General features: G+C 44.3%; 1 protein-coding gene across 1 annotated transcript in view; it reads right to left on the reverse strand.

Moving 5' to 3' along the window:
- The window catches only part of SIMC1 (SUMO interacting motifs containing 1), a 92,762-nt gene extending 83,157 nt beyond the window's left edge, over positions 1-9,605 (reverse strand). Inside the window, exon 1 of the mRNA XM_044916822.1 lies at positions 9,477-9,605. Within this exon, the coding sequence (XP_044772757.1) occupies positions 9,477-9,605 (129 nt within the window). The remainder of the gene's footprint in view (positions 1-9,476) is intronic.
- Between the last annotated feature and the right edge of the window lie 4,491 nt (positions 9,606-14,096).

Genomic DNA, 14,096 nt, shown 5'->3' on the forward strand with positions numbered 1-14,096 from the left:
GTTAAACCATGCTTCTAATTAGGAAGACAGTATTATAAAGATATTAATTCTTTTTTAATTACCTTATAAATCTAATGTAGTGGCTCTGAACCAGTGGCAATTTTGCCCTCCAGGAGACATTTGGCATCGTGTGGAGACATTTTTGGTTGTCACAAGTCACGGGAGAGAAGTGCTGCTACTGGCTGGCATCTAGTGGGCAGAGACCAAAGTGCACAGGACAACCTCCCACAGAAAATAATTATCTGACCCAAAGAAACCCTGATCTAATGTAATCCTTGACAAAATGATTCTGAAATTCTTTTGGAGGACTAAATGGACACAATCACCAAGAAAATAAGGAGAGGTAATTGTTCTATTAGATACCAAAAATTATTATCAAACCGCAAAAATAAAACAGTAAAATTCTGTCACTGAGAATAGAGAAATCAATGAAACACAAAAGAAATCCCAGAAACAGACGTAAGTGTGTAAAATAATTTGGTGTTAAAAATGTGTTTCAAGGGGTGCCTCGGTGGTGCAGTTGGTTGAGCAGCTGACTCTTGCTTTCAGCTCAGATTACGATCTCAGGGTCCTGGGATGAGCCCCGAGTTAGGCTCCACGCTCAGCACGGAGTCTGCTTCAGGATTCTCTCTCTCCCTCTATCCCTCCCCCACCCACTCCATCCCCTGCTTGCTTGCATGCTCTCTCTCTCTCTAAAATAAATAAATCTTGGGCGCCTGGGTGGCTCAGTTGGTTGGGCGACTGCCTTCGGCTCAGGTCATGATCCTGGAGTCCCGGGATCGGGTCCCACATCGGGCTCCCTGCTCGGCGAGGAGCCTGCTTCTCTCTCTGGCCCTCCCCCCTCTCATGTACTCTCTCTCATTCTCGCTCTCTCAAATAAATAAATAAAATCTTTAAAATAAATAAATCTTTTTAAAAAAAATCTGTTTCAAATAAGTGGAGAAAAGATAATTATTTGAGAAATGACTCCCAGACAATTAACATCATATATTATAAACCCGAGCATCTAGAATGTTTCCCTCATACATCTAGAATCAGGGTGCATCTAATAGTTGGTCTCACATTTCATGTGTTAGTTTCTTTTTTCCTGAAAAGCTGTTTATCTTAAGTTGACAGCAAATCTAGGGCGCCTGGGTGGCTCAGTCAGTTAAGCATCTGCCTTCGGCTCAGGTCATGATCCCAGGGTCCTGGGATCGAGCCCCACATGGGGCTCCCAGCTCCGCGGGAAGCCTGCTTCTCTCTCTCCCACTCCCCCTGCTTGTGTTCCCTCTCTTGCTGTGTCTCTCTCTGTCAAATAAATAAATAAAATTTTATTAAAAAAAAAAGTTGACAGCAAATCTTAGATTTGGTGCTGTCTTAGAAATATGCCAATACAGGGCGCCTGGGTGGCTCAGTTGGTTAAGCGACTGCCTTCGGCTCAGGTCATGATCCTGGAGTCCCAGGATCGAGTCCCGCATCGGGCTCCCTGCTCGGCAGGGAGTCTGCTTCTCCCTCTGACCCTCCCCCCTCTCATGCTCTCTCTATCTCATTCTCTCTCAAATGAATAAATAAAATCTTTAAAAAAAAAAAAAAGAAATATGCCAATACAGTATATGGAAAATGGTGAGTTTACTTCACACCATATAAAACATTTCAGATGAATTAAAGACCTAAATGTTAAGAATGAGATGGTAAAGGAACAATGATAAGGAAATAAAAGGAGAATAATCTCAGGACAGCAAAGATCTCTCTAAACATAAAACAAAGAAAAAACCCATAAAGATAAAAGATGCACAAATACATATATAAAAGTGTAAAACTTCATTAAGTAAAACACCACAAACTATAGATTTCTATAGTTTGTAATCCCAATTTTAGAAGTAGAAATTGTTTGGAAGTTGACAAAATGATTTTAAAATTATCTGACAGAATAAAGATACAAAAACTAGTCAAAAAATTCTAAAAAGAGGGGCGCCTGGGTGGCTCAGTCGGTTAAGCGGCTGCTTTCGGCTCAGGTCATGATCCCGGGGTCCTGGGATCAAGTCCCGTATTGGGCTCCTTGCTGAGGAAGGAGACTGCTTCTCCCCTGCCTGCCATTCCCCCTGCTTGTGCTTGCCCTCTGTCTCTCTCTTGCTCTGTGTCATATAAATAATAAAATCTTTTTTTCTTTAAAGATTTTATTTATTTATTCATGAGAGACAGAGAGAGAGAGAGAGAGAAGCAGAGGGAGAAGCAGGCTCCCAAGGAGCAGGGAGCCCAATGCGGGACTCGATCCCAGGACTCTGGGATCATGACCTGAGCCGAAGGCAGACGCTTAACCATCTGAGCCACCCAGGTGCCCCTAAATAATAAAATCTTTAAAAAAAAAATTCTAAAAAGAGCAATGAAGAGTTTCTTCTTATTATCATTATTTATTTTTATTTTTAAAGTAGGCTCCATGCCCAACATGGGGCTTGAACTCATGACCCTGAGATCAAGGGTCATGTGCTCTACCGACTGAGCTAGCTAGGCTCTTCTAAGCCCCTCTTCTGCTTATTATTAAAGTAGCATGTACCAAGGCCCGAAGAGAAGGTCCACAAATAGACATAAAAATATATAAAATTTACCATTTGATAAAGGTAATATTTCAAACCACTGGGTAGAAAGAGTAAAAAATTCAATAAACAATGTTGGACAAATAGCTAACCATCTGGAAAGAAAAATATTAGATTACTGTTTTATCCCTTTTTTGAAACTAATTCCAGGTGGATTAATAAATTAAATGTAAAAATATTTTTGTAATCTTAAGAGGAAAGCCTTTCTAAGGAAAAAAGTGATAGGACTGACTACATAAGAATTTAAAACTTCCGTAAAGGGATGCCTGGGTGGCTCAGTCTGTTAAGTGTCTGCCTTCAGCTCAGGTCATGATCCCAGGGTCCTGGGATGCTGGGATGGAGTCCCATATTGGGCTCCTTGCTCAACGAGAAACCTGCTTCTCCCTCCGCCTGCCACTCTCCCTGCTTGTGCTCACTCTCTCTCTCTGACAAATAAATAAATAAAATCTTAAAAAGAAAATAAAACTTCTGTAAGGAACCAAAAGAAGTCAAAAATGGGGGAAAAAAGGTAATGTGTATGGCACAGGGGGCTGTATTAGTTTCCTAGCACAAATTACTACAAACTAGCTTAAAACAACAGAAATTCTTCCTCTCACAGTTCTGGACGCTTAAAAGTCAAAATCAAGCTGTCTGCAGTGCCATGCTCCCTCGAAGTCTCTAGGGGAGAATCTGTTCCAAGTCTTTCTCTTAACTTCTGGTGTCACCAGCAATCCTTGGAATCCCTTGATTTGCAGCTGCAACTCCCATCTTTGTTTCCACTGTCACATGGTGTTCTTCCTCTGTCTTCATGTCTTCTTGTAAGGACAGCAGTCATATTGGATTAAGGGCCCACCCTACTCTGTATGACCTCATCTTGAATTATAACATCTGCAACGACCCCATTTCCAAATAAGGTTACATTTCTGTAGTGCTGGTTAGAACTTCAACATATCTTTTTGGAGGACCCAATTCAACCCATAAAAAGTCTTTAATATGTAAGGAAAATTTACAAATAACACCCCAATAGGAGAATAGGTAATTTTCACATGCACACACACAGTATCTCTCTCTCTATATATATATATATAAATATATATATCTCCAACATATCTATTGGTGATAGAGATGTCCAGCTCACACTCTGATCTCCAACCTCACTAGTTGCTCCTCCTTCCCTTGCCTGAGGTAGACACTGTGGTGTGCCCTATCCCTGAGTTCAGGATGGTCTTCCTCTTGTAGATTCTTAGCCTAGATGATCTCATCCAGATCAATGATTTTACTACAATCTATGTGCCAATGATACCAAATCTGTGTCCCTAGTCAGAACTTCTCCCCTGGCCCCCAAACTCAATACAAACAATATACCTTGCATCTCCAGTTGGCTATTCCATAAGCATCTTAACTTAAAACACCTTCAAAACAGAACTCTTGAATCTTTCTTCCAATCCTGTTCCTCCTCAAGTCTTCATTTCAATGAATGACAACAACATGCATCCAGTGGCTCAGGCCAAAACCAGGGCATCATTCTTGATTCCTCCCTTTCCCTCACTATCCCCATCCAAGTTCTCAGGACTTGATTTTACTTCCTAAATATCTACCAAATCCTTCCAGTATCCCAGCCCACTCAATTCCAAGCTACAATTATTTTTGGTCTGGACTACTGTAGCAACCTCAAAAAATGATCTCCCTGATTCTACTTTGGTCCTCTTACAGGAAGGTGGCTATAATTCTGGTTTGTTTGGGACAGTTCCAGTTTTTACCTGTTGCTTGACATCCCCTCCAGTCAGTGCCCCGTTTCATTTGCAAAAGGATTCCCATTTGGATACTAAATTATATGGTCACCTTCCTTACAGTACTATCTTCTCACAGTAGCTAAAGTCACCTTTTAAAATATAAATCAGGTTATGTCATTCCTCTGCCTGAAACCCTTCAAAGATTTATTACATAAGGATGAAATCTGAACTCCTTATTGTGGTCTACAAGACCCTATATGACCTAGCCCACCTATTTCTAATCTTTTAGGACTCTGTTGTCCACTCATTACATTCCAGCCCCACTGGCCTTTCGATTCCTCCAATTAGTCATGCCATTTCTACTTCCAAGTCTTTGCTTTTGCTGCACCCTTTGCTGTTACCTAATTCCCTTAGATCTTCTCATAACAAATCTGTTCTGTCATTTTGTTCTCAGATCAAATATTAACTCTTCAGAGAGAGGCCTTCTTTGAAAACACATCTAATGTTCCCAACTCCACTCAAATTACTATTACATTGGTCACTTATTTAATAGTTGTTTATTACTTATATTTCTCCCCTAGAATGTAGGCCCATTGTTACCTTGTTTACCTCTGGTCCCCAGGGTCAGAGCATGTGCTCAATAAGTATTTACTGAAAGAATGACTCACAACCAAAGAAAAAAATTAAAACCAGGACAGCTCACAGAATTTGACTATCATATCAGCAAAGATTAAAAGAACAAAAATGCCTATTTTTCTTTCTAACACTCTGACATTGTATATTGTATACAATATACATGTATATTGTCTGACATTACATTTATGTGATTGTTTATTGTTTGTCTCCCCCTGACTAAAACAGAACCTCCACAAGGGCAGGGACTTGGTTTTATTCACAGCTGTATTCTTAGCACCTACAAGTGCCTGGCATATAGTAAGTGTTCAGTAAATATTTACCAAAAAAAATTGACAATATCTGGGAGTGACTAGGTAGTGGAGAAAAGAGTATGGTAAGAATATAATTGGCGCACAATTTCTCTAGGAAATTTGGCAATATATATCAAAAGCTCTCAAAGGGGGCATACCTATTGACTTCACACTCACTTCTAAGAGGAACTTATCTTTAACAAGCAAATGAACAAGGGTACAAAGATTATTTATGAGGGACTTTATACTGTGTTGTTTATGACAAAGAAAGTTTAGAAATGTCAGCATGGGGCGCCTGGGTGGCTCAGATGGTTAAGTGTCTGCCTTTGGCTCAGGTCATGATCCCAGGGTCCTGGGATCGAGTCCCGCATCGGGCTCCCTGCTCCTTGGGAGTCTGCTTCTCTCTCTCTCTCTGTCTCTCATGAATAAATAAATAAAATCTTAAAAAAAAAAAAAAAGAAATGTCAGCATGATATCCTTTAATAGGAAGTTATAAATATAATTATAAATCTGTACAATGAAATATATTAAAAATATTTTGGAGGAGGGGCACCTGGGTGGCTCAGGTTATGATCTCAGGGTCCTGGGATCAAGCCCCCTGTTGGGCTCCCTGCTCAGCAGGGAGCCTACTTGTCACTCTGCCCCTCCTCCCCGCTCATATTCTCTTTCTCTCTCTCTCAAATAATTAAGTAAAATCTTTAAAAAAAAAGTTCCTCCTTGTTAAAAAAAATATTGGGGGGGGCGCCTGGGTGACTCAGTCGTTAAGCGTCTGTCTTCGGCTCAGGTCATGATCCCAGGGTCCTGGGATCGAGTCCCACATTGGGCTCCTTGCTTGGCGGGAAGCCTGCTTCTCCCTCTCCCACTCCCCCTGCTTGTGTTCCTGCTCTCGCTATCTCTCTCTCTGTCAAATAAATAAATAAAATCTTTTAAAAAAAAAATATTGGGGAGGCATGTATTTATTGGTGCAGCAAGAGATAAAAAGTGTATTAAAAGGCAAGCTAAAAAACTCCACATGTACGGGTGCCTGGGTGGCTCAGTTGGTTAAGCATCCGTCTCTTGGTTTCGGCTCAGGTCATGGTCTCAGGGTCCTGAGATCGAGCCCTGTGTTGGGCTCCTAGTTCAACGTGGAGTCTGCTTGGGATTCTCTCCCTCTCCCTCTGCTCCTTCCCCAGCTCTCTCTCTCTCTAAAAATAAATAAAATCTTAAAAGAAAAGCCCACATGGGGCACCTGGGTGGCTCAGTCGGTTAAGGGTCTACCTCCCGCGCAGGTCATGATCCCAGGGTCCTGGGATAGAGTCCCGCATCGGGCTCCCTACTCAGCAGGGAACCTGCTTCTCCCTCTCCCTCTGCCTGCCGCTCCGCCTGCTTGTGCTCTCTCTCTCGCTCTGTCAAATAAATAAATAAAATCTTTTTAAAAAAATTAGAAAACCCCACATGTATAGCAAAATTTCATTTTTGCAAAAACATACGGGGAAGACACATACATGGGTATGTATGAATGCACACGGGCATTTACAGATAAAAGTTTGGACGGACATACTTCAAAATGTCAACACTGGTTGGTGTTTTTTGGATGGTGAGATTAACAGGAATTTTAATTTTCTTCTACATATATTTCTAAACTTTTTGTAATTAGGTCAACAAAAACTATCTGAACAGGTTCGGCGTCTATAAATGGGAAACAAAAAGCAATTAAGTATTATGAAAAACACAGACACACTTCATAAACTTAATGAAGACTAGAGTCCAGGTTTAGAACCAGGAGTTCAGAAATGTTAACTACAGTATTGTAGATAGTTTTCTGATTTCCTGAATTCAAGCAAGTTGTTTTCTCAGTCAATATTTGTAAAAAAGAAAAAAATAAATAAATAGAACTTGTTTCTTTTATTTCATTGTCTGCCAAGCTTGAGAAGGTTAGGCTTGATTGAAAAATAACACAAAGTGTAGCAAAAGCTATCATTGATACTAGGCATTCTCCTTGCATTGCCTCATTAAAAACCTTCTAATGGTCCTGCCAGGTATCAATATTCTCAAGTGCAAAAGCTGAGAGAGGTGACAGAACTTGTCAAAGCTCTTGCAGCTGCTGTGGGGGAGATCCTGATTTGAAGAGGTCTCCCTGACCGCAGGGTCTTCAGGGAAAGCTAGACAAAGGAGCTTTAGGCTCTAACCTTGCAAGTCTCTTACTGCCTCTGATCTTTTACATGGTTATCCTACTGCCCTATTTAATTTGCACGAATGATAAAAGGAGAACGAGCCTGGAATTTTTAAGAAAATTGGAGTAAGTATATGGAGAAGCAAGATTTACACTGGCTACTATTCAAAAGGCTCAAGATGAAAATGCTTGGTTGGGTAGTCAGAGGGGAGGGGAGCAGTTTGAGCACACATCCGTATGTGTGTGAAGGGCCACAAGAGACACCACAGACTGGGATAAGGATGACATCTATGCACTTGAAGAAGGGAGCTGGGCCAGGATGAGGGAAGTTGGACAGTACCTGGGAGGAAAAGGAGCTGGTAGACGGACAAAGTTTAAGGAGGACTGAGAGAAGAAACAATAGGAAAGAGGAAGAACTAGGAGGAAAGGCAGTTGTGAGTTATTCTGCAGTATTTTTTCCTCCCACCTTTTTTTCTCCCTTTAGTCTTTTCCTTGCTGATCTCAGTCACAATTCGACCCTCAGGACTCTTTTCTACTTGGATGATTACCAAATCTCTCCAGTCCTGACTTTTCTCCAGAGTCCCAGAGTCCTCTCCTCTGAGGTCCAAACTGAATGCAGCATCTCTTCTGCCTCAAGCTTGCTCCTACTCTTGTACTTGCTCTCACTTAATCAAACATCCATTTGAACTGTTCTCTCTCCTCTCTTCCTTCAACCATTCTTTCATCCAACAAATATTTACTGTGGGTCTATTACGTCCTACACACTGCTATTCACTTACCAAGTTGGCTCACTTCTACTTTGAAAATCTCTTCTGTCCATCTCATCTAAATTCTTAACTGAGATTTACTGAGAATCCTTCATGCTTGAACCATGGCTACACAGGACTATAAGTTAATTGGTTTTGCATGCCATTCATTTTGTAATGACCACCTAGCATTTAGCATTATACCTGGGAAACAGAAGGGGCTCGCAGTGGAGACTTAGGGACTGCAAACTAGCTGGGATTGGAGGAGCAGAAGCTAGGAGATTTGTCTTGAAGGAGTATTTGCATATGAAGAAAGGTGTCTTCCTTAAATTCTTGGTTACAGATCTATACAAATAACACCAGCATGAGAATGCTTTTATTTCGGGGGTGTGGCCATAGGAGTCTGGGAAGACTGCTGAAGTCTGATGTTGAGAGTCTTCTGATAGAGAGAAAGCCTGTCCACCTCCCACCCCTTGAATACTCAATAGTCACTTGTTGAATATATCACCTTCCATGAGAGGGACCACGGATGTTGTGTTCTCCTTAGTATCCCCAGGGCCTAGCACATTTAGCCCACATTAGGGGTTCAGTAAATATCTGTGGAGGATTCTAGAAAGGCAGGGACCGTAGATATTTCATTCACCATCTCAGGAAGAAGGACAAAGACTAAGGGGCTCGAGGGAAAAAGAAACAGAGCAAGATATTTCCCTCCCTATTCCTTTAGAGCTTGGTAAATGTTTGCTAAGTGAAATAAATCGCCCTCCTGCACAACTCCAAAATCGGGCCCCTCGCTCGGCTGCCAGGCCCTGGAGCGCGGCCACCATCTGGCTCAGGCTCAGGCCCGCGCTTCCCTCTTTCCCAGCCCAGGCTCCTGTTACCTCCCTGCACACATCTGTACCCACCACAGGCCAAACAATTACACGCTCCCGCGGCCCTGCCTCGAGATCCGGGACAGCCCCCAGGACCGCGTCCCTTCAGTCCCCCGCCCCCCACCCCGGGTCCAAGGGAGCCCGCGGCCCGGCCTGAGGCCGCCGCCTGCAGCGGGCTCACGCACCCCCAGCCGCAGGCGCGCCAGACGCCGTCCATGTGCTCGGCGGCAGTCGCCAGCCCCGGCCCGCTGAGGCTGGAGCGGGGAGCCCGGGAGGCCCGGCGGCGGTGGCCCAGGCCAGCGGCGCTCCTCAGGGCGGGAGAGGCCGGCGGGCGGCGAGGCGGGAAGCGGCTGCAGCTGTGAGGCGCCAAGGGGCGGGAGGCGGGGGCGCAGGGGACAGCGGGCCAAGCCGGGGAGGGGGGCGCGAAGATGCGCGGCCCGAGCCGGGGCGGCACTCCCGCCGCGGCGGGGCTTGGCGAGCGGCGGCTCGTTCACTCACCACAGTCCGGCGGGGCAGTGCTCCGGGGGTCCGGGACAGGGCCCGGCGGAGCCTTCGCGTCCTGCCCGAGCGGGCCCCCCCGGAACTCTCGGAGCCGCTGTCGTCCGAGATCACGATGAAGTCCTCCATGGCTGCGGGCCCCGGCCGAGGCAGCGCGCGGGCGGCCGGCGATCCGGGCGGCGGCGGCGGTAGCGGCGGCGACTTCGGTTCCTGCTGCTGAGGCGGCAGCGGCGACGGTAGCGGCGGCAGCGGCGACAACCGGAGCCATCACCCCGCCGGCCCCGCCCCTTCCCGCCCCGAGCCCCGCCCCCGGCAGCCGGCCCCGCCCCGCCCCGCCCCTCCTAAGCCTGCCCCCCCCCCCGCCCCGCCCCCGGCGGCGGGCAGCGGGCAGCGGGAGATCGGGTCAGGGCCGCGGGCGCTGTGCTAGGCGGGGGCAGGGGGCACTCGTCCTCCCTTCCTAGGGAGGAAAAAAGGAGAGAGAAAAATCAAGTCGCAGCCGGCTTGAGCCGGTGTTGCGGGCGTGCTTGCGTGATGCTGAGACTGAGAGGGCTTCCCCACCTGTTTCCAACCGACGCCAAGTGTGAAGTGAGGTGTGAACAGGCCTCTGACTGAGCCCGCGTCCACTAACTGCCCTTGAGGGGAGGGACCTGGCCTCCGACTGACTGAGGGTAGGTGGCCTGGCCTGTGGCCAAGTGGGGCACAGAGGCCCCACTTCCTTGTGCACATGTGCAGTATGTCTGTAGGATAAATTCCTAGAAGTGGAATTACTGGGTCAAAGGTGATGTTTCTGCTGTTTCGATAAATGATGCCAAATTACTCCTAAGATGTACCAGTTGGCAGTTTCACCAACAATCTGTGTCACTCAGGAATTTACACTGTGAGATTTAGACACTTGTACAGTTGGTAGCAGGATCAGAAACTTGAAAAAATGCACAAAGAGAAGCCATGAGGTAGCACACGCCAGGAATAATTAGATGTTATGAATGAGCAAAGCTATAAAGGTAAAAAGAAAGACATACCCCATAGAGGGAGAAGTGGTAGGTAGTTGGCTGGTTGTAGTGTAGGAACATTAAAATCAAGATAGGATCTGTGTTACAATAAATGTGGGTTATTGACAAAAATCCTGTTGCTCATGCTCCAGCAACTTGGTATATGTGTTGACGGGTCCAACGGGAAATTGTATTTATCCAAAGAGGGATTGTTTCCCAAAGGAATGGTTGTCAGGTGCTACCTAAGCACTGTCTAGTGCAGTGATTCTCTAACTTTAGAGAGTATCACAATCACCAAGAAGACTTGTTCAAACACCGATTGCTGGGCCCTACCCCAGAGTTTCTAAATCTGGGGTAGGTCTGTATGAGGCTCTGAATTTGTATTTCTGAAATTTCCCAGGCAATGTTGATGCTGCTATTCTGGGGACCATGCATTGAAAACCACTGGTCTGGTGGACGAGGAGCCTACGGCCAATGGATTTCAGAAGTTCTGGTCAAGCAACTAAAATCATCCCTGTTGTGAAGGGATTCATTAAGTTGTCTTCACCAAATGCCATTAGACGTTTGGTTTATTTCACTCCCTGTTTCTTTTTTTTTTTTTTTTTCTCAAGGTTTTATGTATATGAGAGAGAGAGAGTGAGAGAGAGCATGAGAGGGGAGAGGGTCAGAGGGAGAAGCAGACTCCCCGCCAAGCGGGGAGCCTGACTTGGGACTTGATTCTGGGACTCCAGGATCATGACCTGAGCTGAAGGCAGCTGCTCAACCAACTGAGCCACCCAGGCGCCCCTAACTCCCTGTTTCTGGAAACACCATCTTCTCAAGGCTTCTGTGACTCTGCACCTCTCTTACTTCTTTTCAGTCTTCTTAGATGACTCCTGATCCTCTATGCACTCCTTAAATCTTGATGTTCCTCAGAGGTCTGACATAGGCCACCTTCACACACCTCTTCCTACACAATGTCAACTATTCCTGTGGCTTTAAATGATAATTTTCATGCTGATGACTCCCTAGGTTTATCTCTAGCCCTGTCCTCAAAGCTCCAGATATATGTATCCAAATGTGTATCAAACCTCATAGGCATCTCAAGTTGAATATGTCTAAAACCGAATCCCTGTCCCCTCAAATAAAAGCCTGCTTCTTCTTCTCTGTTCCTTATCTCAATGAATGGTGGTACTACCAGCCAGCAAATGCTCAAGTGAGAAATCTGAGCATGATGCTTGATTTCTACTTCTTTCTCACCAACAAATCCTGTCTCTTTTTATCTCCTAAATATTTTTTGCACCCCTTCACTTATTTTGGCCTCTACTGTTATGACTTTAGGTCAGCTAAGACCACCTCTGGCCCAGTCTACTATAGCAGCCTCCTATCTCGTCTTCCTGCATCTATTCTTGCCCTCTCTCATTCCTTTTCCCACATTCAGCCAAAGTGATCTTTAAGAGTCTATGTAATCAAACTGCCTTAGTGGCTTCCTAATAACACTATGTCTTAGTTGGCTTAGGCTGCCATAACAAAATGACAGGGTCAGGTTACTTAAACAATAGAAATTTATTTTCTCACAGTTCTGGAGGCTGGAAAGTCCAAGATCAAGGTGCTGGCCAATTTGGTTCCTCTCTCTTTGGGTTGCAGATTTCTTGTTATATCCTCACATGGTCTTTCCCTAGTGGATGCATGCAGGGAGAAAGAGAGGGAGAAAGAGGGGAGGGAGGGAGGGAGAGAGGGGAAGGGAGAAAGAGAAAGGGAAGGAGAGAGGAAGAGAAAGAGGGAGAAAAGAAGGGAGGGAGGGAGAGAGGGGGAGGGAGAGAGAGAAAGAGAGAGAGCTCTCTTCTTTATAAGGCCACTAATACCAGCATGAGGGCCCCATCTGCATGTCTAATCTAACCTTAATTACCTCTCAAAGACCCCATCTCCAAATACTATCACATTGGGGGTTAGAGTTTTAACATATGAATTTTAGGAGAACACAAACATAACACTATAAACTTTTAAATATAAAGATTATATATATATGTGTGTGTGTGTGTGTTAAGTGTTATATTTATATATAGTAAATATATGATTTCACCGTAAGTAAATTTTACCCTAAAAAAAAAGACAGGGAAAAAATTTTGAACTCTATGATATGTATGCTATAGTGAAGGGATGAAGTATACTGATGTTTGTAAGTTACTTTGAAATGCATCAAAAATAAGATAGGTGAATGTGTGGATGGATAGATATAGATAAAGCAAATATAGTAAAATGTTAACATTGTCAGATCTACATGGTAGTTATACAGCTGTTTACTTTAACTTTTATGTAAATTTGAATGTTTTCATATTGAGAAAAAATTTAAAATTAATAAAGTGAATTATGATTTTCCCACAATTTTTAAAAGTTTTTTTAAAAAAAGGAGAGAGAAGGGGCATCTGGGTGGCTCAGTCGATTAAGCATCTGCCTTCAGCTCAGGTCATGATCCCAGGGTCCTGGGATCGAGCCCCGCATCAGGCTCCCTGCACAGTGGAGAGCCTGCTTCTCCCCTCTCCCTCTGCTGCTCACCCTGCTTCTTCTCCCCTCCCCCAGTCAAATAAATAAATAAAATATTTTAAAAAAAGGAGAGAGAAGATTATAATGAAACCCGTGTGCCCATCATCCAGCTTCAAGAATGATCAATCTTATTCCACTTATATTCTCACCCACTCTCTCACCCCCACCTTCCTGAATTATTTTAAAGTAAATCCAAGACATTACACTGTTTATTCTAGAGATATTTCAGTTTGTATCTTTAAGATAAGGAATCTTGGGGTGCCTGGGTGGCTCAGTCGTTAAGTGTCTGCCTTCGGCTTAGGTCATGATCCCAGGGTCCTGGGATGGAGCCCTGCATCGGGCTCCCTGCTCCGCGGGAGGCCTGCTTCTTCCTCTCCCACTCTCCCTGCTTGTGTTCCCTCTCTCGCTGTGTCTCTGTCAAATGAATAAGTGAAATCTTAAAAAAAAAAAGATAAGGAATCTTCATTTAACAATTTGTCAAGCACATATGCTGTACTCAAGGGGTACAGTAGTGAACAAGGTAGACATAGTCTCTGGTTTATGATGATTATAGTTTATAAGGAAGACAAACAATAAACTAATAAATCATTATAAATTATGATAATAACCAGTTTGAGAAATCTTAACTTGTGAGATATAAATATGAAACAATTTTATTGTTTCTCCAATAACAATTACCACTGTCTCTAGAAATCCTCTTGGTCTCTGACAGTGAATTCCCTTAAGAATATCCTACTCTAGGGGCACCTGGGTGGCTCAGTTGGTTAAGCATCCAACTCTTGATTTTGGCTTAGGTCATGATCTCAGGGTCATGGGATCTAACCCCACGTGGGGCTCTGTACTCAGCTCAGGGTCTGCTTGTCCCTCTCCCTCCCCCTCTGCCCCACCCCTGCGGTCTCTCTCTCAAATAAATAAATAAAATCTTAAAAAAAAAAAAAAAAGAATATCCTACTTTGGTCCCATAACTATGAAGTCACTTTCAGTAACTAATACAGTCTCTTTCCAAGTATTATGTTTTAGGCTTGCTCATTTAAAATCTTTAATCTCATATTTAATTCATAGCTCTTCCCATTCTTCTGTGCAGGTAGACTTGTGGTTATAATAGCCA

The sequence above is a fragment of the Neomonachus schauinslandi genome, chromosome 7 (genome assembly GCF_002201575.2).
Source record: "Neomonachus schauinslandi chromosome 7, ASM220157v2, whole genome shotgun sequence".
NCBI classification, from domain to species: domain Eukaryota; kingdom Metazoa; phylum Chordata; class Mammalia; order Carnivora; family Phocidae; genus Neomonachus; species Neomonachus schauinslandi.